Raw genomic sequence first — 24999 nt, 5'->3', positions numbered from 1 at the left:
GGGTTTAGTACAGCAGGGTATATGTAAGCTGTGCGGAGTACATCGGTATATGTGAGCTAGGTGGAGTACATCAGGGTATATGTAAGCTGGGCGGAGTACATCAGGGTATATGTAACCTGTGCGGAGTACATATACCCTGATGTACTCCGCACAGCTTACATATCACGGTATATGTAAGCTGGGCAGAGTACATCAGGGTATATGTAAGCTGGGCAGAGTACATCAGGGTATATGTAAGCTGGGCGGAGTACATCAGGGTATATGTAAGCTGGGCAGAGTACATCAGGGTATATGTAAGCTGGGCAGAGTACATCAGGGCATAATAGGATGATGTCATAATAGGGTGAATGAATAATAAAATGTCGCACTGATGAACGGTGTCTTTATACCCTTTTCGAGAAACACTCTGCACTTTTTTGGGTCCTCCCCTTGTTTGCAGTTTGGGGGATTTTGCTGAGAAAGAGTTGCACTGCTATAATAAGAAAGCCTGATTGATGTTTTGGGGCAGGCGTGCTTGGGCCCTCCCGGGTTCCTAAGGCCCCATGCACACGAACGTGCTTTTGCGACCGCAATTCCTGCGAAAATCCACTGGAGAATTGCGGCCCCATTCATTCCTATTGGGCCATGCACACGACCGTGGTTTTCACGGTCCGTGCATGGCCCCGGAGCCCAGACGGCAGAAAGAACGGGCAAGCCTTATTACGGCCGTGTTCTGCGGTCCAGGCTCATTGAAAATAATGGCCGCGGCCATGTGCACAGCCCGCGATTTGCGAGCGGCTCGAGGCTGTCACTACGTGGCCGGCCGACCCGGAAATCACGGTCGTGTGCATGAGGCCTAAGGCTTCATGCCCACTTCAGTCTTTTTCTTCAGGGTACTAGCTGTTTTTTCAGACGGCTAGCACCCTGACCCATTCATTTCAATGGGGCCATGCACACTTCAGTTTTTTTTGACGGTTCCGTTGTGACAAAAGTAGAGCATGTCCTACATTTTCCCTTCCGTGTGTGACGGAGCCGTTGCCCAGCAACGGCCGGGCAGGCAGAGGTACACATACAGACAGATACTGCACTGCACTAATCGGCAGCCCCTTCTCTCTGTCAGCACTGATAGAGAGAAGAGGCTGCTGATCTGTGCTGGAATGCACTAACATCCAGTCCGACCTCCCTGGATGATGCAGCAGTCCATGTGACCGCTGAAGCCTGTGATTGGCTGCAGCGGTCACATGGTCTGAAACGTCATCTGAGGAGGCCGGACTTGAGGAAGAAGCAGGCAAGCAGGGAGTTCTGGGTAAGTAGTAACTAATTTTTTTGTTGCACATTTTTAAAATAAACCAATAATCTATATTGTGAGCGCCGCGCATGGTATTCCCTGTCCAGCGGTAGTCTCTGTCCAGGGTGCTGAAAGAGTTAAAGGGCTGCACTGATCGGCAGTAACTCTTTCGGCACCCTGGACAGTGTTTACAGCTGGATAGGGAATAGCATGTGCGGCACTCACAATATCGTGTACATAGTGTGAACGGGTTTCAGTTTCCTCTCGGAAACTGAAACACAGAACTGTACACGGAGTACACACGGGAAGCACACGGTTCCAATCACGGACACACGGATCCGTGAAAAATGGCCGTGAAAACGGTGATGGAAGTGTGCATGAGGCCTAAATATCAGGGCCTTGATAACTACCTCTTAGGGTAAGTTCACACGGGCTATTTTCAGCCGTTTTTCAGGCCGTAAATGCCCCTAAAAACGGCAAAAAATTTGGGGGCTGAATGCCTCTAAACATCTACCCATTTCGGCGCTTCAAAGAGAAAAATGGCGTTCTGTTCCCATGGGGCGTTTTTTATGCGTCCGTTTTTAAAAAATGACGCGTAAAAAAAGCCTCGTAAAAAGAAGTGCGTGTCACTTCTTGAGCCGTTTTTGGAGCCATTTTTCATTGACTCAATAGAAAAAAAATGCTCCAAAAATGGCCGTAAAAAACGGCTGAAAATCAGAGGCTATTTTCCCTTGAAAACCACTCCGTATTTACAGCCGTTTTTTGTTAAGCGTGTGAACATAGACTAAAACAGAAGGAATGTTCACAACTGACCTGCACATCGGGATAGCAAGTAACCAATATGCACGACCAGCTTTATGTACCATCGGACACGGCTATGTGGAAATCCGTGGTATTGTACAAAATATCTGCGCTCCAGTGTTGCCTAATCTTTGACTTCTTCACTAGGCCTATAAGCCGCACAAGGCCTTAAAGTTTCCTCATCTCCGCTGCATCTACGGGGTCCACCTGTGGGGTCCAGCAAATGACGATGTGGGGTACTTCGTGAAATTCTACTGGACCTAAAAAAATTAGTCTGGGCCGTCATTTAGCATCATTGTGTTTTGAGAGTCATAACGTGTTATTTTACCGTTGACGGAGCGGTGTGAGGGTGCGTTTTTTGTGGAACGAGCTGTAATTTTTATTGGTTCCATTTTTGGGTACATGCGACTTTATTTTTTTTGATTTTTTTTTTTTAAATCGCCTTTTATTCCGTTTTTTTGGGAGACGAGGAAACCAAAAAACTTCAATTCTAGCACTATTTATAGTTCTTTTTACGTTTTATTACTTCCCGACAATAAAAATACTCTTCAAAAAAAAAAAGTTTGTGTCACCATTTTCTGAGAGCCATAACTTTTTGATTTTTCAGTTGATATCTCTGTGGGAGGGCTTGTTTTTTTTGGGATGCACTGTAGTTTTTATTGCTACCATTTTGGGGTACTTGCGACTTTTTGATAATTTTATTCCATTTTTTTTTTTTTTTTTTTTAGAGGTGACAAAAAAAAAAAAGGAATGACAACTTATTTTCTTTGATTTATGCTTTTAGAGTGTCCACCGTCCAGTAAAATTAACATGATATTTTTATAGTTCAGGCCGTTCTGAATACGGCGATACCTATTATGTATAATTTTTATTTATTTTTTTCCAATTATAAAGGACTTGATTATAAAAACAGGGCGATTCTTGATTTCAATGGGAGGCGGGTTTTTTCCGCGGTGGCGTCAAGGAAAAAAAAAAAAAGTGGCGTGCTCTTTCTTTCAGTGGTTCTGCATCTGATCTCCCATTGAAATCAATGGGAGGCAGAGAAAGCATTTTTAGCGGCGATTTTTGCCCCAGGCGCTCAATGACCACGGCCGAAAAACGACGCAAGACATTGCAGGCAGGTCAAAATCTGCCTCAAAATTCCCGAAGGAATTTTGAGGCAGATTTTTCTGCCTGCAAAAAACTGTGTGAACGGCCGAAGGCTTCTTGGTTGCCATAGCACCATCAGCACCCCGCCAAAGCTTGCGGGGGGCTGATAGTGTACCCTATGTGGCTCCCTCTGTTCCCCAACAGCAGGCAAACTGAACAGAAAGCCCTGGGGGCCTTTCTAGGTCCCCAGTGCTGACTGCAGAGGGATTCCCCGGTCTTTGATCACGTCACCGTATTTAACAGGCTGCTATAAGTTACAGCTCCTGCTTGGCGGATGAGCGCTCACCAGCCTCTTCTACAGTGATGCCAAAAGACGGCGCTGTAAACTAAGCACCTGCCCCGCCTGATGTCAAGACGGTGGGCGGTCGTTAAGGGTCGATATGATTGCAATGAATCATATGTGGTTTATCTAGTTGTGTTATGTGGGGGAGACAACGAAAGGTATTAAGGATCATATCTTCAACCAAAAAGCCACAGTCCGCATTCGCCAACTTGATCTTCCTGTAGCCAAGCATTTTAGAGACTATGGATATTATCAGAGTCAGATTTGGTTCCAGATTATAGAACATGTCCCTCCACTTAAGAGGGGGCGTACGTAACTAAACAACTAAAACAAAGGGAACGCTTCTGGATTGATAGTCTTAAATTGAGGGAAACCCAACGGCACCCATTAAAGTCAATAGATTTTATCAGGCGTCATTGGTTTCGGTCAGTTTTCCATACAGTTGGAAACTATGGTAGTAATATGGATCTTATGGAAGAGCTGAGTGACTTTAATCCTTTGCTACCAGGGGATTTTGAACATTTTGCACCACTGGTAGCCAGGACATTTACCAAACTGCACAGGTTCAAATTAAACCTAAATTACAAAATAAATAAATCACACTAAACTCTCATACTTCTATATTTTGTCAAAGAAGACACCTGGTAAATTGTCAGTGGAATTTTTCATTTTAAAAAAATTAATCAAAATGTATATTCCTGGATAAAATTATACCCAAGCACAAAATTAGATTCATCACACATCCTAAAAATAAAAGTTCAGTGTGTGTAAAGTGCATATGTAACATTTATACCTACGTTCTACAGAAGACCACCCCCCCCCCCCCCCGTTATAATCTGTGGAAGCTACACCTCTATAAACAGACCACCCCTAATCCGAATAAAGACCACAATTTTGAGCAAAGTTGCCAGCATTACGCCGCATCATTGGGGAAAGGAGGGAGGAGAGTGCAGCAGACGCCATGCTGCACTGACCAGACCGTGCGATTGCTGAGCCCTTAAGGGAGCCTGCGGACTGCCACTGAGATGTCAAGGAGGGTGGTATGGAGAGGGGAGCATGTCTGGTGTCGAGGAGTGAAGAGCTATGCTGGTGTAATGTAGTTTAAGAATGGGAGGGGAGCCGTGCTGGGACTACGAAGGACAGTGGAAACCTAATAGGTACCAGGAATAAGAGGGGAGTCTGGCGCTGAAACCTGTATCCGTCAGGTCAGCGGGACTGACGGGTTCAGTGACAGCAGGAGACACGCAGGATTGGGCTGTTTGCGATCAAATCTAGCTCCCAACATACATGTTATTGTGTCCATGAGGCTCCATTAGCCTGATGGAGGCCAAAAGTTTATCCTTTTGGCCCCTGTCGTGCTGGTATACGTCGTTATATCTTTTTTTTTTTTTTAGAGGATGGAATAACTTACTAGACTACACTATTACATCCGGAGGAATCCCGCAAAAAAAATAAAAGTATAACATGATGGACATGTGTCTTTTTTCAGCTGTACTATGTAACTATGTAACATGCGGTCTACATTTAACATGGGAGCCTATGGGTGACAGAGGCCCCTGTATGGCATGCGTCAGATATATATGTTTAACGTATGGCAGGAAGCTCCCGACATTACTGTACATACATGGACAGTGATGTCAGGAGTTTTCCGGCCCTTGGGAAGCCCCTGAGGTCACTGTCCAGTGATGTCAGGGACTTTCAACTACGGAGTCCCTGGCCAGAGCATTGAAAGCGCTGTAGCTGGGAATTCACGGACTGGAGGAGCCTCTGACGTCACTGGTCATATATGGACAGTGACATCAGGGGCTCCTGACGCCTCACATACATTACACAGCACCATTTCTTTTATACACCTCTCAGTAGCCCCCATTCCCCGGTAACCTCATACGTTACACACTTCCAAATCCTGTCACAGACCTCTCAGCCCCCCTCCCTCTCGCTAATATGTGTCACACCCAGGAACCCATAACACACATGGCACAATACCGCGCACCGCCCTGACACCCCTCATATTCTGCAGCTTCCACAGACCTACCTATCGCCTCATTTTACAAAGTGACATTATTTTTCCGTATTCGAATCTCCCTCTTATAAGCTCGCCAATGTGCGGTCACATGGTACACTGTCATGTGACCATCATGTGATCGAGGTCATTTTAGAAGATGAAAGCAGCTTCCTCATTGGTTGCTGCGGGGTCTTTCCGGTTAGTGGTTGCTATGGCGACGGAGAGAGACTCAATCTGGATCATAAAATGGCTGGAGAGGTGACTATGACGGAGTTGTATTGTAGTCGCTCGCCGCTGCCACCACTCAGGAGCTGTATGTTTTGTGGGCGCCGCGGTATCTGGGGGAATACAGCATCATTAACGCTGTATGTGTCCTTATTGCTATTAAACAATAATGCATTCTCTCCCTCAGTGTATTAATTCTATTACTGACAGTCTGCCATCTTAGGGTCTGAAGGAATCATGTTCTTTCATCTAGAATGAGCATTACTACCGACCAGACTGGGAGAATTGCCATTTACTGAAGTGTGAAGGGAGGGATGAGCGCCGCTCTGGGAGCATTCAGGGCTTCTTGTCATGGTTGACATCTTGTTCAGATCCGTTAACACTAGATCGTCAGTCCAAAGCTCTGTCAAGGACATCCCTATAGAGCTCGTGATCTTTGTGTAGGGAGGGGGGGCTGTTACTATTCTCACACTTCAGTATTGGACTTGAATCTTCTGGTTTTAGTGATGGCCAGTCTTCGGTTCATGCGTGACCCGGGGAGCGTTGTCTTTCCTGGGCATACACACCAGTGTTTCTTCTAGTATTACACGCTTTCTTGACATGGTAACTAATAAAACTTTATGAGCCAGCACAGGGTCACTGCCAATGTTACTTTCTGCTCTAAAATATGGCAAATGGTGTATGTCGCACGTAGCAGATTTCACACGGATCTCGCCCTTTCGCATTTCGAAAGGTAAAATCTGTGTTGAAAATCCACAACATGTGAACTCAGCCTTAAAGGGTTAAAAAGAGTGGCAATCTGCAATTTCCAGTGTCGCAGGAGATGATGGATCTGATGATGATGATGATAATAATAATAGTCGATAGTCTGACGGTTATTGGCTATCTGGTCTACCTTGTGTATGCGCAGATTACATATAAAGACCGTATAGTAGATCTAATACATTTATCTCATGTGTTGTTTAGAGGACATTACGTGTCTTGAACATTACATTTATTCTTTTTGATAGGTCGCACGAATGCAAAGACACACGGAACTTCTAGATATTGGTAAAATCCTGCAAGTGGCAGAACCATTAGAAAATATTTTTCATGGCTGCTTTGGCCCTGAAGGAGGACAAGTTCTGTTTCTTAAATCCACTGGTGATCTTCTCATTACTAAAGATGGAAGGAGAATACTGGAGTGTCTTTTATTGGGTCACCCTATTGCAAGGTACTCCGGCATGTTTCATCACATTATTAGCCTTCTGTCGGTGGTACATGTCGGGAGGACTCCCAGCGTATACCTTCGACAGAAGGCGTCAAAATATCCCACTGTATAGGCATACTCCGGCAGACGTAGCCTATATATCACCTGCCCCTCTCTACTACTCGATCTTTGCACAATCAGATCAATCTGTATCCTCCCCCTGTGCTTGGTGGGGAAACTTCGCAACAAATGCCCCCACAAGCGTTTTGGGGATCTGCTGCCTTACTTTCTAGCAACGCAACCTCCCAGGACAGGGCATCGGGAGAGAGATTGATCTCTGAATCCTGATCCTCTGTTGGGGACTCCAGCTAGTTTTTATCTTGGCCCAGGGAAGCTCCAATGACATAACTGTCCATCTATAGATAGCTACATCACCGGAGCTTCCCCAGAGTTCCTGTCAGAGCATTAGGATTCAATGAGGGGAAGCCTCATCCTCCCAGGTCACTTTGCCGATGCTCCAAGTCATCCTGCTGCGCTCCCAGCTACACTTTGCTCCACCCCTGCAGCCGCCTATTTCTCCTCCCTTCCCCGGTAGAGAGCATGCACAGATTGTGAGCCCCCAAAAAGCTGGGTGACACAGTGCTCACTCTGAAGCCACCTAGCTCCTGATGTCAACACAGCGGTCTTGACTGTGATGTCATGATCCTCACCGGGAGAGAGAGGGGAAATCTACCAGAGTGAAGGGAGGGGTGTGTGATCCAGCTAATCACATGGCTGTCGCCGTGTCCCCCCCCCCCCCCCCCACCACCACCACACTGTGGGTGATGTAAGGGTACTGCCCAGCAGCCTTGGAAGGAGTGCACGACCAATATGGAGGCAGTCACCACCGACAACAGTAAAATGCAAAATAGAAGATTAGTTAGTGCCCCCTAACAAAGTGAAATAAATGTGCAAGTGATGAAGGCAAATGGTTATCCAAATGAGTAGTTCTAGCCCATACAAAGCTTTGTGTTGCACTATATCTATGAGCTAACCATGGATGAATCATGGTGCTGGGTCCCGTGACCCTGATTCTGCTGCGTCATTTAGTCACATGACCTGGCACATTGTCTATCAACTATCTCCATTGTAGAAAATATCCTCCCGCAGTGTTTCTGAACCAGAGTTCTCTACATCCTAGTCAAGGGCTCCCAGGCAGAAAGTTTTACTTGAAATGGGTTGTTAGCTTTGCACAATCACTACTTGTTAAAAGTGTCCCTTGACAATAAGCTGATCTTAAAGTATCCCCCTTCTGGGACCATCATCGAAAAGCGGTAATCCATATGGAAACCGGGTGTTTAATTTCCCTGGAGCGCCACCACAGGACACATGTAAGCATTCACATCAATGTGATCTGTTATCGGTGTAATACAGGACAGGTCCTCCAGAGCAAGAGACATTTTTGTACCTGCTCTCCACTCTGGTGACGAGAATCCAGAACGGGACCCCCCTCTATTATCTCAGAATTCCTTAATAGGGTGTATAAAAATGAGTTTTCTGAACTAGAACACCCCATTAAATGCAGTGAATGGTGGGTTGGTCTTCAGTTTGTTGAACAATGCTTAAAATGGGGTGGATAAAACATTCAAGACAAGAGATAAGTGTAATGCAATTGCTGTAAATATGGCCCAATGTTTTGTTAGAGAGGCTCTGTCACCAGATTTTGCAGCCCCTATCTGCTATTGCAGCAGATCGGCGCTGCAATGTAGATTACAGTAACGTTTTTATTTTTAAAAACGAGCATTTTTGGCCAAGTTATGACCATTTTCGTATTTATGCAAATGAGGCTTGCAAAAGTACAACTGGGCGTGTTGAAAAGTAAAAGTACAACTGGGCGTGTATTATGTGTGTTACATCTGGGCGTGTTTACTACTATTACTAGCTGGGCGTTGTGTATAGAAGTGTCATCCACTTCTCTTCACAACGCCCAGCTTCTGGCAGTGCAGATCTGTGACGTCACTCACAGGTCCTGCATCGTGTCGGCAGCAGAGGCTACAGTTGATTCTGCAGCAGCATCAGCGTTTGCAGGTAAGTAGCTACATCGACTTACCTGCAAACGCCTATGCTGCTGCAGAATCATCTGTAGCCTCTGGTGCCGACACGATGCAGGACCTGTGAGTGACGTCACAGATCTGCACTGCCAGAAGCTGGGCGTTGTGAAGAGAAGTGGATGATACTTCTCTTCAGAAAGCCCAGCTAGTAAAAGTAGTAAACACGCCCCGATGTACGCACATAATACACGCCCAGTTGTACTTTTACTTTTCAACACGCCCAGTTGTACTTTTGCAAGCCTCATTTGCATAAATACGAAAATGGTCATAACTTGGCCAAAAATGCTCGTTTTTTAAAAATAAAAACGTTACTGTAATCTACATTGCAGCGCCGATCTGCTGCAATAGCAGATAGGGGTTGCACAATGTGGTGACAGAGCCTCTTTAAACAGCAGTATAGAAGGAAATATTAGAAGTGTGTACATCTTGTCCATGCATTGGGGTTCTGTGTGCCCCTTTCCTGTCTGATAGAAATGGCTAATCCATGTTATTTTGGGGTTTCTCAGGATGGTAAAATGTTTTCCTTGGGTGCCTTCATGTAAAAAAATGTTGGGTATAGGGCTGGGCAATTATGACCTATATCAAAATCACGATTAATTGAAGATGTAACCTCCATAACGATTATTTAGGCCACACCCCTTTTTGCATGCCACACCCCTATTTGCATGCTACACCATTGAATTTATATTTATTCCCTGAGCCTGCTGTATACTACTGTATATAATATACCCCTGACACTGCCCCCACACAGTATAATGCGCCATAGTGCCCCCGCACAGTATAATGCCCCTATAGTGCCTCCCCACACAGTATAATGGCCCTATAGCTGCCCCCAATAGAGCCTGATAAAAATATTAATATACATGCTCACCTAACCCATTCCAACCACGAGTGGAGTAGATCCCTCTGCTCCTCTGGTTGTGCAGCGCGGCGCAGACAATCGCCATGATGTAGCTGCCTCACGCCGGCGATATATAGTGAATGGTAGAGCAGGGACCTTACGGTCTCCTGCTCTACTATTGGATTCAACTGTATCTACATCCTGAAGATGTAGATACAGTTTAAACGGGGGAAAAAAGCAATTGATGAAACCGAAATTTGCAAGATGACATCCATTAATTGCGCTAAATTTCGATTTTGATTATTTTTCTATTAATTGCCCAGCCCTAGTTAGGTATTACTGTTATTGATATGCCATCGATGTTTGCTATGAGTAAACACTTTAACCCCTTTCCGCCCCATAACGTACATTTACATAAATACACCAGCTGTTTAACCCTTTAAATGTTTAATGCTTTGACCGCTGCATCTAAGTAGTTAGACACAGGGAGGGGGCTCCCTCTGTCATCCCATCAACCACAATGCAATCGTGGGGTGCCGATGGTTTGCGATTGCAGCCCCCAGGTCTGGCATCTTAGTTGACCTGTTAGGTTGCCTATCAGCGTTACACATAATTGATATCACCCGAACTATAAAATTATCATGTTCTTTAACCCACACAGTGGATGCCATAAAAAAAAAATATTTAATGCAACAATTGCTGTTTTTTGTTTATTCCAAAAAACGGAATAAAAAAACTATCAAAAAGTTGTATGTATCCCTAAAAAGTACCAATGGAAACAGCAACTCATTCTGCAAAAAAAGCAAGCCCTCACATAGCTCCATCTACAGTCAAATTGAAAAAGTTATGACACTCAGAATATAGCGAAAATACATGTCACTTATATAAAACTATATAAATTTGGTATTGCCAGAATTTATACTGCATGGTGAACGCCGTAAAATCAAAACCCAAAAAAACATGGTAAATTTTTTTTTTAAACCCGTCCATCAAAAAAAATTCTGAACGTTATACAATACATTAAATGTTTCCCAAAATAATGATATTAAAAAATGCAACTTGTCCCGCAAAAATCACGCCCTCATATGGCTATGTAGACGGAAAATGTTATTGGTCTTGAAATGTGACGATAATAAACAAAAACAAAAATCAACATGTCCTTAAGGCCTCATTCACACGAGAGGGTCCGAGTGTCGGCCGATAAAATCGGCCGTTTTTCCTGGCCGGTTTGCATCCGTTCCGATTCCGTTCCGGGCCGTGTTGCCGTTTTTAACGGCCGATTTTGACCCGTTTTGCATCCGTTTTTTTCCCTGTCCGTTTTAAAATCGGATGAATTTCATTTAAATTTGTTGCCACACACAGCTCTCTGTAGATAATGCCACCCAGCCCCCTTTTGGTAATGCCACCCAGCCCCCTTTTGGTAATGCCACCCTGCCCCCTGCAGGTAATGCCACCCTGCCCCCTGCAGGTAATGCCACCCTGCCCCCTGCAGGTAATGCCACCCAGCCCCCTGCAGGTAATGCCACCAAGTCCCCTGTAGGTAATGCCACCCTGCCCCCTGTAGGTAATGCCACCCTGCCCCCTGTAGGTAATGCCACCCAGCCCCCTGTAGGTAATGCCACCCAGCTCCCTGTGGGTAATGCCACCCAGTCCCCTGTGGGTGATACCACCCTGCCCCCTGTAGGTGATGCCACCCTGCCCCCTGTAGGTGATGCCACCCTGCCCCCTGTAGGTGATGCCACCAAGTCCCCTGTAGGTGATGCCACCAAGTCCCCTGTAGTTGATGCCACCAAGTCCCCTGTAGGTGATGCCACCAAGTCCCCTGTAGGTGATGCCACCAAGTCCCCTGTAGGTGATGCCACCAAGTCCCCTGTAGGTGATGCCACACAGCCCCCTGTAGGTTGCACCCATCCCCCCCCCCCCTTCCAGGAGAAGTCACTGACTTCAATGTCCATATATGGACAGTTTAGTCACTGACTTCTCCTGGAGAGGAATCCCCGGCCACAGGGTCAGGGATTCCACTTCTGAAGTGAGTGACGTCACTGTGTCCATATATTTACTGTGTAGTCACTCACTTCTCCTGTAGCGGAATTCCCTGCCACAGGGTCGGGGATTCCGCTTCTGAAGTGAGTGATGTCACTGTGTCCACATATGGACAGGGTAGTCACTCACTTCTCCTGTAGCGGAATCCCCGGCCATGGAGTCGGGGATTCCGCTTCAGAAGTGAGTGATGTCGCTGTGTCCATATATGGACAGTGTAGTCACTCACTTCTCCTGTAGCGGAATCCTCGGCCATAGAGTCGGGGATTCCGCTGCAGAAGTGAGTGACATCGCTGTGTCCACATATGGACAGGGTAGTCGCTCACTTCTCCTGTAGCGGAATCCCTGGCCATAGAGTCGGGGATTCCGCTTCAGAAGTGAGTGACGTCGCTGTGTCCATATATGGACAGTGTAGTCACTCACTTCTCCTGTAGCGGAATCCTCGGCCATAGAGTCGGGGATTCCGCTGCAGAAGTGAGTGACATCGCTGTGTCCATATATGGACAGTGTAGTCACGCACTTCTCCTGTAGCGGAATCCCCGGCCATAGAGTCGGGGATTCCACTGCAGAAGTGAGTGACTTTGCTGTGTCCATATATGGACAGTGTAGTCACGCACTTCTCCTGTAGCGGAATCCCCAATCCCCGGCCGGGGATTGGGGATTCCGACTCCTACAGGGAGCAAAAAAAGACCCTCCTCCTCCTCACATGCACTCTGCATTGTGAGAAGGAGGAGGAGGGAGAGCGCGAGCGACGGAAGACACGGCCGTCACTCGGGACACATTCCGGTGATGGCCGTGTATTACCCGGCCCCATAGACTTCTATGGGAGCCGGGCGGCCGGGTAAACGGCCGAAAATAGGGCATGTCCCTTTTTTTGATGGCCAGGTTTCCCGGGCCGTCAAAAAATCGGTCGTGTGAATAGCCCCATTAGGGGTCTATTGTTCCTACTGCAGCCGGGTGACGGCCGATTTATGAACGGCCATCACCCGGCCGGGAAACCCTGTTGTGTGAATAAGGGCTAAGGGGTTAAAAATCATCTGTCTCCATTTTTTTGTTTATAATAGAAATACATAAAATACTGACTTTTTCTCATCAGCCAGCAATAAGTATTTCCACAGACCGCAAACAAACAGAAAAACAATTTGTTAAAAGGAATGTGTCGCCAAATAAAATCATTTTTTTAAGTAAGTTACTTATTTTTATTATATTTTTAAAGTTTTTGTTTGCTGTAATTTTTTTTCTTCCACAAGGTGGAAAGTATTAAAAATTAAATAATAATTTGACATGTTTTCCTATGTTGGCCACCATAGCGAGCACTTCCCAGAATTACATCAAGGTGAATCAAGCAGAGCAGCCTGACTTACAGCTTCTGTACATGTAGGAGGGAGACTCACACCCATCCCTATTTTTGGCTACAAGCCAGGAAAAGGTGTCTTCAAATTGCTAAGCAGTGTCCAGCTCCAATTTTGGGAGTGATTTTACAAATGGCAGCTGGCAGAAGCTACAGGACAAACCAAAAGGCTAAGAATGATGAATCAAGCGGGAAGCCCCTGTGGTGAATGACTTTTCAGTTGACAGGTTCACACGGCGTGTATTTTACTGTGTTTTTGACTAATTTTAAGCGCCGAAAAACACGCCAAACGCTTGATTAAGTAAAAACCGTGTTGCGGGAAAAAAAAGTGTTGTCAATTCTTTGGCACGTAAAATGCGCCAAATGTTCCCATAGTCTATGGGACTAATAATTACGTGCCGAAAAATGTGCAAAAAGCCCCTTGAAAGACGCGTCAAAAAACATTTAATTAAATTACCCATTTAGATCAAAGGGAAAGCGCGCCTTTAGTGCATACAACACTATTTTTATGCAAGCTTTTTTTTAAAAAACGGGTTGCGGGAAAAAAAGAAGCGTCTTGTCAATTGTTTGGCACGTAAAGCGCGCCAAATCTTCCCATAGTCAATGGGCCTCCTAATGACGCAAAATGAGTCAAACACGTAAAAACCGCCTGTATTTTAAAAGGCGCTTCACAAGAAACGCTGGTGTATTTTACACATCTACACGTGTTTTTTTTTTTTTGGAGCGTCGTGTGAAAATGCCCTAAGGTGTGAATACACCCTTAGGCCCTGTTCACACAGAGTTTTTATTGCAGGCAGTAAAAAAAAGGGGGCCTCAGAATTCCTTTAGGTATTTTGAAGACGATTTTACACTGCCAGAACTTTTTCTCCGCTGTTTTCGCGGCAGTTGTCGTCCGTGGCCATTGAAGTTAATGCAAGAACCATGGCCAAAAACGCCTCAGAAAAGATTTCAATGGAAGGTCAGAGGCGAAGGCCGCAAGAAAGGAAACGCTGCTTTCTTTTCCCCGTGAGCGGTCAAAAGCCAACCGGGGAAAAAACGCCTCTGCCTCCCATTAAAATAAATTCTGGGAGATTTTCGGGGGTTTTACTGCGCTGATTCCGACGTGATTTCCACATCAAAATCATCGCCAACAAGCTGTGTGAGCAGGGAGTTATATCTCTGTTTTTGAATACCTTAGTAATGGCAGTTGTCTGTTTGACGATGTCCATTACTAAGATGGGGCTTAGTGTTAGCCAGGAAAGAGGCTGGAACTAACCCCCATTATTACCCCGGTATCCAGGAAGAGCCAGGTACGATCCAGTACCTGACCATCTGTAATAACGATCGGGCACTGGGGCAGCCGCAGGCTGGTATTATTAGGCTGGGAAGGGCCAAAAACAGTGGCCCTTCCCACCCTGGTAATGATAGGCTGCGGCTGTTTTATTGTATCTGGCTGGTTATAAAAATGGGGGGGGGGGACATCGTGTGGTTTTCGTCAACTTAATTTAAAAAAAAACAACGGGTTCCCCCCTTCATTTTATTAGGCCCTTCCCAGCCTAATAATACCAGCCTGTGGCCGCCCCAGTACCTGACCATCACTACAGCTGGTCAGCTACTGAATCGTACCCGGCTCTTCCCGATACCCCTGGTGGCGGTGGGTACCGGGGTAATAATGGGTTAGTTGCAGCTTTTTTTACTGGCTAACACTAAGCCCCTCCTTAGTAATGTACGTCGTCATTCAGACAACTGCCATTACTAAGACGCTAATAAAGTATTAAAAAAAACACATAAGAAAATATTTTTTTATTGAATTAAAAACTCCCCCACACAACCCTCTTCCACCATTTTATTTAAAATGTTAAAAAAAAGTAGATCATCGATGTAATCCAACAAATCTACGACGTAGTCCAAACGGTCCAGTGGAAGGTGCAAAACAAAAAAAATAAAAGTTAGCATTCCTTGCTGTTACTGTGAATCGCCATGTAGTTACACAGTGGTTCAGAGTAGGAGCAGGAACGACGGAGCAGCGGTGCTCGCCGCTGATCCTTCAAAACAGCCGCCAATCAGCTGTTTTGAAGGAACAGCGGCGAGTACCGCTTCTCCGCCGAGCCACTCCCACACACACACACACACACTAACCCCCCAAACATGCAACCGTGCCACACACAGACCCCCACACACAAAACCACGCACGCACATGTGGGGGGGCATTGGACAAAGCAGCGGTGCTCATCGCGGTTTAGTGGCTGTGAAGGATAAGTGGTGCTCGTGTGCTGCTGATCCTTCATAGCCGCCAATCAGCTGTTTTGAAGGAACAGCAGTGAGCACCGCTCCTGCGTTGAGCGCCCCCCCCCCACAAACAAACCCCCGAAAACGTAATCCGGTGAGCACTTCTGCTACGTCGAGCGCCTCCACCCCCCCCACACAAACCCCCACAAACATGCAACCGCTCCACACATACACAAATCCCCCCAGACACACGCGCAGACACATACACCTTACCTGCAGCCAGTCTTGTACAAAATGGCTCCGCCTTTCTCCCTACAAACCAGCTTCTATGCTGGGTCGCTCTGAACTGCGCATGTACAGTACAGAGCGAGATGGCAGAAGCAGAGGATGTAATGAATGGGTCCCATTCGTTATGTCCTATTCCCTGTAGCTGCCATATTCCATCTGTGTATGTGTCGTTTAGAGACACATACACAGATGAAATAAAACATGGCAGCCCCCAGTAAATGAAAAAAGTATTAATAAAAAAAAAACATTTCATGTGAAAAATAAATAACGTACATATAAAATGTTATTAAATAAAAACACATAAATGAATAAGAAAAAAAAATTTGTGACACCTTTCCTTTAAAGAGTAACTGTCGTTTCAGCAAACTTTTTACGTCATAGTGACATGTCAAAAGTTTTGATCGGTGGGGATCCGAGCACGGAGATCCCCACTGATCGCTGAAACAAAGGGGCAGAGGCGCTCACCCGATCACTGTACCTCTTCTTCAAATCTCAGTAGCAGAATCTCAGTAGCATTATGGTGATCCATTCTTTCTACGTTTTGTTTCACCAAAAACAGATACAAACATAAATAAATGAAGCTCAATGGGCAATGGTAAAGCCTACTATTTCACATTCAAGAGCTGGCTCACCCTGGTAATTCCATATATTTTAAATATAAAATCGCTACTTAGAAAACTTTCTTGCCGCTTTAAAAATGAGGTTAATAGTGAGAACACCCTTGACGTACTTTCTACATAAATAAATGATCCACCGCTGTAGTTAATCATTGGCATGGTTTTGTTTTTCTTTAGAATGATCGTGAACTCTGCCTCCAGGCATTACAGTATTACTGGTGATGGTGTGAAATCCTTTGTTCTGCTCCTATGTTCTGTCCTCCGAGAGCTCCGGGCAACCGCTGATAAAAATGAAGGTCTGCTTTTATCTGGGAACGCAACAGTGAAGAACCCGTATCAAAGGCAAGGTCATGCATTAAGAAGATTAAGCAATATGCTGTTGGCCTTCCAAAGTGGAGTTCTGGATCACATTATAGCAGAGCACCTGAGTCCATGTTTTCTTTCAGTTTTCTCATTTATGGAAGAAAATATTTCTCTGTGCAGAGCTTCTATGCAGCAAACAATAGATACATATTTCAGGGGAAGAATTGGATGTAACATCCAAGAGTTCATTAGTAGTCTTGCCTGTGAATACCTTTATAATAGTTTCCTGCGCACTGAGGACATTCCCAACGTGGTCCGTTTAGTGAGCAAATATTTCTCTGAACTGCTTACAGAAGTTCCAGGACTTCCAGTAGATAATTCCAGGATATTACCCGGCCTAATACTTCACCGGACCTTTTCTGTGTACTGTCCAGCAGAGGGGGGAGTAAAAGCGCTGATTGTAAATGAGCAGATCAACCAATGTCTCTCTGAAGCAGACATAGGTTTTGTTGTCTCATCAGATGTTCAGCTACAGCAATCCCAGCTATATCTGAGACAGAGAACCGAAAAGGTTTTGAAACAATTGCAAAATAAAGATATCAAGATAGTATTTTCAAGTATTAAACAGCAAGAGATTGTACTTTACTATGCAAAACTATGTGAAATATCTATAGTAGATTGCTTACCATCAGAGGAGATTGATCTTCTTTGCATGGTCACTGGAGTAACCCCGGTGTCTGGACCTTTCGATCATATTCTTTTGACTGAAACTTTTCCGGTGGCAAGTTGTAAACCCGTTGTGATTGGTTGCAAAAAGTATGTGCATCTTGTTTTACAGAGTTCATTGGCCTTCAAGCTGCACAGCCTTGTGTTGTGTGGCCCTGTGAAAGGCTTGACTGAGCAACTTGTTTCCTCCTTTCATGGTGCTTTTAAGATGCTAACACAGTTATTCCAACCATTTAATGCTGTTCGGGAACAGCCAATAAATAATGTAGACAGTTGTCTACCAAATAAAACCGTGCTCACTGAAGAACAAAGTGTAACTTGTCACGGGTGCCAGAATGACTGTCATTGCCATCAAGAAAATAATGACCAAGCCTTCCATATGCAGCTCACACGCTCGGAGGAAAAGGATCCATCTACCTCTGGAGGGTGCTCAGCAAGTTTAAGTTCATCCTATAGATGTGTGGACCTACGCAGTATGTGTTTCAATGATGGGGAAAGAAAACCGCATAAAGAACCATTTATAATCAATGGCAACGCTACTAATATTTCTATGCTAACAAGTGCTGTAACATTTGCAAACGTTGGTCTAGTATTTCCAGGGGCTGGAGCTTTTGAACTTTTGCTGAAAGATCACCTTCACAAGTTTGCCAAGACATGCCAGGATGTAGAACTGGCATCTATATGTACAGTGTTTGGAAATGCTCTTTTATGTATTCCCAGGCAAATCTACAAAACAAAGACAGGAAAGATCCACTTCCCACTAGATTATTTACAATGTACCAAAAAAATAAAAAGCATAGCTTCACTAAATCTAGCGGAGACAGGTCTTGAACCTGTTTCCTGTAAGTACCAATTGCTAGCTTCTGTGCTCCAATGCATTAGTCAGCTCGTTACCATAGACTTGATTGTTGGAGTTAAAAAGAGACAAAGCACTGAGACTGAAGAAACTGATGGAGACGATGATCACTGATGATCGATGTTGGTGTCGTATCATTGATAGTTGTCAATAATGCATGTTTATGCATCTTAGTTATACTGCATACCTAAAGTTATCAGATACCTACTACCTCAATAGATTTTAAAACTGACACCTAACCCAGTAAGGAAATTGTTAATGGAAAATTAGTGAAAATATTCTTTGTACATATACAGTGTATTTCAAATGTTTATTAAAAACTCCCAACAGGGAGACTAGAAGTCCCCTGCGCCTTCTCCTTGCTGTTCTATCCAAAAAACAGGGAAAACTACCCTTCTGCAGTATAGTAAGTACCCTCGCTGGTCTCAGCAAGGAAATGGGGATCCAGCAGTGTCACCTACTGGTAAGGCCTGAACAGGTGCTATTCATCAAGGAGTCTGAAGGACATCTTGAGAAATTTATTTTCCTTTACAGTAACTTGTATAACACAACTCAGCCATAACAAACCACCTGGCTCGGACTTGTTTTTCCAGCACATCCCACAGATACTCAATCAGATTGAGTTCTGGGGAATTTGGAGGGCAAGTCAACATTTTGAACTCTTTGTTATGTTCCTCAAACCATAGGAAGAAGAAAAAAACAGAACCAAGATCCAGCGCTGGGTGTGCGTTAAAAAGGAACTCCTGTTCCAATTTTATTGGTATAACAAAGATAAAAATGATAGAACTATATGGAGTAGTTCTGTGGCAGAGTACAGGAATGAATGTTAGGTGAAGGATAGCAGTAAGCCCTGTTCAAATGTGCCTACGCGTTTCTGACACGTCTGTGTCCTTATTCATGGCATGCATGTTCCTCAAACCATTCCTGAACAATTTTTGCAGTGTGGCAGGGTGTATTATCCTGCTGAAAGAGGCCACCGCCATTAGGGAACACTGTTACCTGAAGGGGCGTACTTGGTCTGCAACAATGTTTAGGTAGGTGGTACATTTCAAAGTAACCTCCACATAAATGCCAGGATCCAAGGTTACCCAGCTGAATATTGCCCAGAGCATCACACTGCCTCTGCCAGTTTGCCTTCCCATAGTAGATCCTTGTGCCCTCTTCCCCAGATAAGCAATGCACAGACAGCAAACGTCCACATGATGTAAGAAAAAATGGGATTCATCAGACTAGGCCACCTTCTTCCATTGCCCCATTGTCCAGTTCTGATGCTCACGTGCCCATTGTAGCTTTCGGTGGTGTACAGGGGTCTGCATAGGCACTCTAACTGGTCTACTGCTATGATGCCCCAAATGCACCAAATTGTGATGCAATGTGTGTCATGATAACTTTCTATCAAAGCCAGATTTAACTTTTTCAGCAATTTGTGATACAATAGCTCTTCTGTGGTATTGAACAATAAGCCATGGGTGCGAATGGCCCTGTCGCTGGTACACTAGTTGTCTATCATTGGACCACTTTTGGGAATTAGTTTCCACTGCATACCAGGAACACTTCACAAGACTGAGTTTTGGAGATGCTCTGAACCAGTCATCTAATCATATCAGTTTACACTTACCCATTTCTTTCCTGCTTCCAACACATCAGCTTCAAGAACTTACTGTTCACCTGCCCCCTAATATATTCCATAATTTAATGATATGGCTAAAAGGTGTATACCGGTATTTCATCAATTATTTCTTGTAATAAGCAATATCTGTTTAGCAGAGAGATTATTTTATGATCACAAATTAATTAAAAAGGTCGTCCCTTTTTTGTTTTGTTTTGCAGGAGCATGGACCCACTGTGTCACAATTTGATATGGCTAGGGCTAAACCAGGTGTCGGAGTCTTAAGGGCTTTTACAATTTTTCACCCTAAAAGGCCCCTCACAGGGGTATGAACTTTGTGCAGGTAATCCCCGGGTCGCGTCCTTGGAGTAGTCTCTAATAGCAACAGGTGATGACTTGCAGATGTTATTTCCAAAAATATGGTACCAGGATTAAAATTAGAAGCATAGCTGTACAAATCCAAATCCAAGGCCAAGACTGTCAGAGTTCATGCAACACGATATATATAGGTCAGGGAAGGCAACGATCAAAAGGCAGACTCCGGAAACAGATCGGGGCAGTTCCAGAATAGCAAACCACAAACACCTTAAAAAATGATTAGAGACCAAGGGACCTTGTCACTCAGGAAAGGTGTGGCAGATCTACGAAGGTTTAAATAATCAGAGCACCAACCAGCTGACATACATCTGTCCCTCTAACATGTGGCACAGCGTGCAGGTTCCGCTATGGATATCCTGTCGATGGTGAGACAAGGAGAGTGAGGTCAGCGGCTCAGGTAGGTGCAACAGCCAGTGTGATATACTAAATGTAATACATAGATATTTCCCTTGATTAGAAGAACAACATGGTCTACAATTCTTCAAGCGGTCCTTAGTGAAGATGGGGGTCTGAGTGTTATACTCATAATATGAGTAATAAACATGGGTACGATAAGCTTGTCTGAATTAGGCCGAAGGCTTTGTGCTGAAGTATGTTAATGGTTTAGCCTTTTAGTGACATGGACAGAATCTAGTCCCTTCGTGTGATATCAATAATGCCTTACCAAAAGTTTGCTTTGGCACTAAATATTAGGCTCCTGCATGGCCTTCTGCTCAAGGCCTTACCTAGAGTTGTTGTGCAAAGTAACACGCCTTCAATAGGAACGGTCTCAAGTGCCACCTATAGAGGACTAACCTGTAAGTCAATGTCCGACCCTTTATAGAACCTTGCAACATGAGTCGGGTTAATAGCCAAACCAGAGACACCCACTTTTAGACAGGAGTTGTTGTAACTCATCAATACATAGTAGGGTTCTGGTCGGCTGGTTTTATGAAATGGACCTGACAAAATAGTTCAATTTGTTACAGTAAAATGAAAAAAAAATACCTCCTGTAATGAAGGGGGTAGGGAAACGGACAAGTGAGCCCTAATCTACCCGCCACTCTGTCCCTGCCTACTTGCAACGACCCGCCCTAGGCGACGGGGTACAACTGGGCGGCGGTCCCTACGCTCAGTAAGTGCACGAGATAAACAGACAAGGGTACACAAGCTAAGGGAAATGGGGCAGTTGCCCACGGCAACACCGTGAGCAACAAGAGTGGTGAACGAGCCGAGTCAAACCAGGAGTGAACTAGGTACTAAACGCAGAGTAGGAGAGTAGTCAGTAATCCAGGGTCAGTATGGAGCAGGATCAAATAGTCAGAAGCTGTAGCTGGGCCAGGAAACCACACGAGAAGAATCACAAGCAAAGGAGGAACAGGAAAGGCAGGTATAAATAGACAGAGGGCGGGAGCTAGCTCCGTCTGGCCAGGCTGCGATAGGCTCTCCTGCTCCTAAGCCTGCCATCCTGAGTGGTGGAAGATGGAGTCAGTCTCAGAGACATAGACTCAGGTGCAGACTGATTACCTATGGGCGTATACACAGAAGTTGTGCCTGGCAGATCCTTTACACCTCCTTTAACAAAAAAGTAAAAAGATGCAAGTGCATATGTTTTCACCCCCTTTGCTATAAACCCCCTAAATAAGTTCTGGTCAAACCAATTGGCTTTAGAAGTCACATAACTAGTTGAATAATGTTCCCCTGTTTGCAATCAAAGTGTCACATGATCTGTCACATGATGTCAGTATAAATACACCTGATCTGAAAGGTCCTGAATCTGCAACACCACTAAGCAAATAACACGAAGATCAAGGAGCTCTACAAACACGTCAGAGACAAAGTTGTGGAGAAGTTTAGATCAGGTTTGAGTTATAAAAAAATGTATCCTGAACTTTAAATATCCCACGGAGCACCATTAAATCCATTATAACAAAGTGGAAAAAATATGGCACAACTACAAAACTAACAAGCGAAGGCCGCCCACCAAATCTTTCAGACCGGGCAGGGGAGGGTATTAACCCCTTAACGACATCCAATGTACTAGTACGTTGTCGTCGTTAAGGACTTTATGCAACACAATTTACAGAAGCTGAGCCCGCACCATCGCCAGTGGGTGTCAGCTGCATATTACATATTATGTAGCTAGCCTCCGATCTGGCCGATTAAGTCCTTCGAGCGCTGCAACTATGGTGTTTCCTAGCAGAACGGAACCCCACATTGCAAACGCGGGGGTTCCGATGACCGCTCTGGCAGACCGGAGGCCTAACAATGGCCTAAAAGGCTTCCGGGCGCAAAAGGAAGATGGCTGAAGAGCTGACACCGTGCTGTAATGGCAAGTAACGGAGATAGCTATGATCCCTGCCATTAACCCCTTAGATGCCGCGATTAAAAGCTATCGCGGCATCTTAGTGGTTTGTAGCAATCGCCATCGACCCGATGTGATAGTGAGGATGCCGATCATTATTATGGGAACCGGAGGCCTAACAATGGCCTGGTCTGCCACGTACGATAGTCTACTAGACCCTGCCCAGAGGTGGGACCTAATAGGCTTTCTGTCAGTGCATGACTGACCGCTCGAATGCATTGCACTACGTGGATAGTGCAATGCATTAGAGTAAAGATCAGAGTCACCTCGAGTCCCCTAGCGGGACAATTTTTTTTTTTAATAAAGTTGAATAAAAGTGTAAGAATAAAAGTTTCAAGTTAATAATAACAAACACTGCCTTTTTTCCTATAATAATTCTTCTATTATAGAAAAAAAATGAAAACGTTAAAAAAAAGTACACATATTTGGTATCGCCGCGTCCGTAACGACCCAAACCATATAACTATAATGTTATTTTTCCTGTAAGGTGAACTCCGCAAAAAAAACAATGCCAGAATCGCTATTTGTTTTATCACCACGCCTCCCAAAACATGGAATAAAAAGTGATAAAAAAAGTCGCATGTACCCCAAAACAGTACCAATGAAAACTACAACCAGTCCCACAAAAAACAAGCCCTTACACAGAAAAATAAAAATGTTACGGCTCTTAGAATATGGTGACACGAAAAAAAAAAAGTGATTTTATTGTGCAAACACTGCAAAATGTAAAAAAACTATATACATATGGTATCGCCGTAATCTTATCGACCTGCAGAATAAATTAAAATTGTTATTTATAGTCCACAGTGAACACTAGGAAAAAAAGAATAAAAAAACATAGTCAGAATTCATGGTTTTTGGTCACCTTGCTTGCCAAAAAATGGAATAAAAAGTGGTCAAAAAATCGTGTGTACCCAAAACTGTACCAATGAAAACCACAGATTTTCCCACAACAAATAAGTTCTGGCTCTCAGAATATGGCGATGCAAAATGTGCAGAGCGGATAAGATTGGGCACCATTTATCAGTGTGACATCGGCCACATATCTATGAATTATTATTTATTTACTGCATTATTATACCCTCTTATTATGCCCTGATGTACTCCGCACAGCTTACATATGCCCCCATATTATAAACTGAAATACCAGTAAAACCCCAAACAGAACTACTAAGCAAAATCTGTGCTCCAAAAGCCTAACGGCGCTCCCTCCCTTCTAAACCCTACATCATGCCCAAACAGCAGTTTACATCCACATATATGGCATCGCCATACCCGGGAAAACCCGCTTAACATTTTATGAGGTATTTGTCTTCAGTGGCACAAACTGGGCACAACATATTGTGCACTAAAATGGCATATCAGTGGAAAATTGCAATTTTTACTTTGCACCGTCCGCTGCTCATTAACTCATTAATTTCTAATGAAAAAACACCTGTAGGGTCAAAATGCTCACTACACCCCTTAAAATGCATTAAGCAGTGTAGTTTCCAAAATAGGGGTCACTACTTGGGGGTTTGTTTTACTATTTAACCTCACAGCCTTGCAATTGTGGGCCAATGCTGTGAAAATCACCAAAATAGGCTTCAAATGCGCATGGTGCTGTTCACTTCGGAGCCCTGTCATATGTCCAGGCAAATGATAAATGCTTTTAGGGGTCTAGTTTCTAAAATGGGGTCACTTCTTGGGGGCTTTCCACTGTACTCTGGTACCTCAGGGTTTTGCAAATGAAACATGGCGCCCAAAAACCAAGCCAGCAAAATCTGCATGCCAAATAGCCCTTCTGCCTTTCTGAGCCCTGCCGTGTCTAAACACCAGTTAATGGCCCCATAAGGGGTAATTACCGTAATCGGACGAAATTGCTTTTTAAATGTGGGGGTGCTCTTTCTCCTTTATTCCTTGTAAAAATTGAAAATTTCTACGTCTTGTCAGAAAAAATGTAATTTTCAATTTCACAGCATAATTCCACTAAATTCAGCAAAAGAAAACTGTGGGGTCAAGATGCTCACTATACCCCTTGATAAATTCCTTCAGGGGTGTAGTTTCCCAAATGGGGCCACTTTTGGGTGGTTTCCACTGATTTGGTCCCGCAGGGGCTTTGCACATGTGACATGGTGCCGCTAACCATTCCAGCCAAATTTGAGCTCCAAAACCCAAATGGTGCTCCTTCCCTTCTAAGCCCTGCCGTGGGTCCAAACAGCAGTTTATCACCACATATGGGGTATTGCCATGCTCAGAAGAGTTCACGTTGTAAATGTTGGGGAGCTTTTTTCTACTTTGGGGTTAAAATGCTCACTATACCCCTTGATAAATTCCTTGAGGCGTGTTGTTTGCCAAATTGTGTCTTTTTTGGGGGTTTTCCACTGTTTTGGCACCACAACACCTCTTCAAACCTGACATGGTGCCTAAAATGTATTCTAATAAAATGG

At 44.5% G+C, this 24999-nt stretch overlaps 1 protein-coding gene across 3 annotated transcripts; it reads left to right on the top strand.

The window, feature by feature from the left end:
• Window positions 1-5674: 5674 nt before the first annotated feature.
• BBS10 (Bardet-Biedl syndrome 10) lies at window positions 5675-18578 on the top strand. 3 transcript variants are annotated; one of them, XM_075856994.1, is made up of 3 exons: window positions 5675-5763; window positions 6741-6943; window positions 16532-18578. In XM_075856994.1, the coding sequence occupies exons 1-3, from the start codon at window positions 5752-5754 to the stop codon at window positions 18351-18353; spliced, it is 2037 nt and encodes a 678-aa protein (XP_075713109.1). In that variant the 5' UTR covers window positions 5675-5751; the 3' UTR covers window positions 18354-18578. The 3 variants fall into 3 exon arrangements, with proteins under 3 accessions (XP_075713109.1, XP_075713111.1, XP_075713110.1); XM_075856996.1 differs by having other exon boundaries at window positions 5732-5763; window positions 6741-6780; XM_075856995.1 differs by having other exon boundaries at window positions 5736-5870.
• The last annotated feature ends 6421 nt before the right edge of the window (window positions 18579-24999 follow it).

The sequence above is a fragment of the Rhinoderma darwinii genome, chromosome 3, assembly GCF_050947455.1.
Source record: "Rhinoderma darwinii isolate aRhiDar2 chromosome 3, aRhiDar2.hap1, whole genome shotgun sequence".
NCBI lineage: Eukaryota > Metazoa > Chordata > Amphibia > Anura > Rhinodermatidae > Rhinoderma > Rhinoderma darwinii.
The sequence above is the reverse complement of the archived record's forward strand: the minus strand, read 5'-3'. Positions and strand labels throughout refer to the sequence as shown.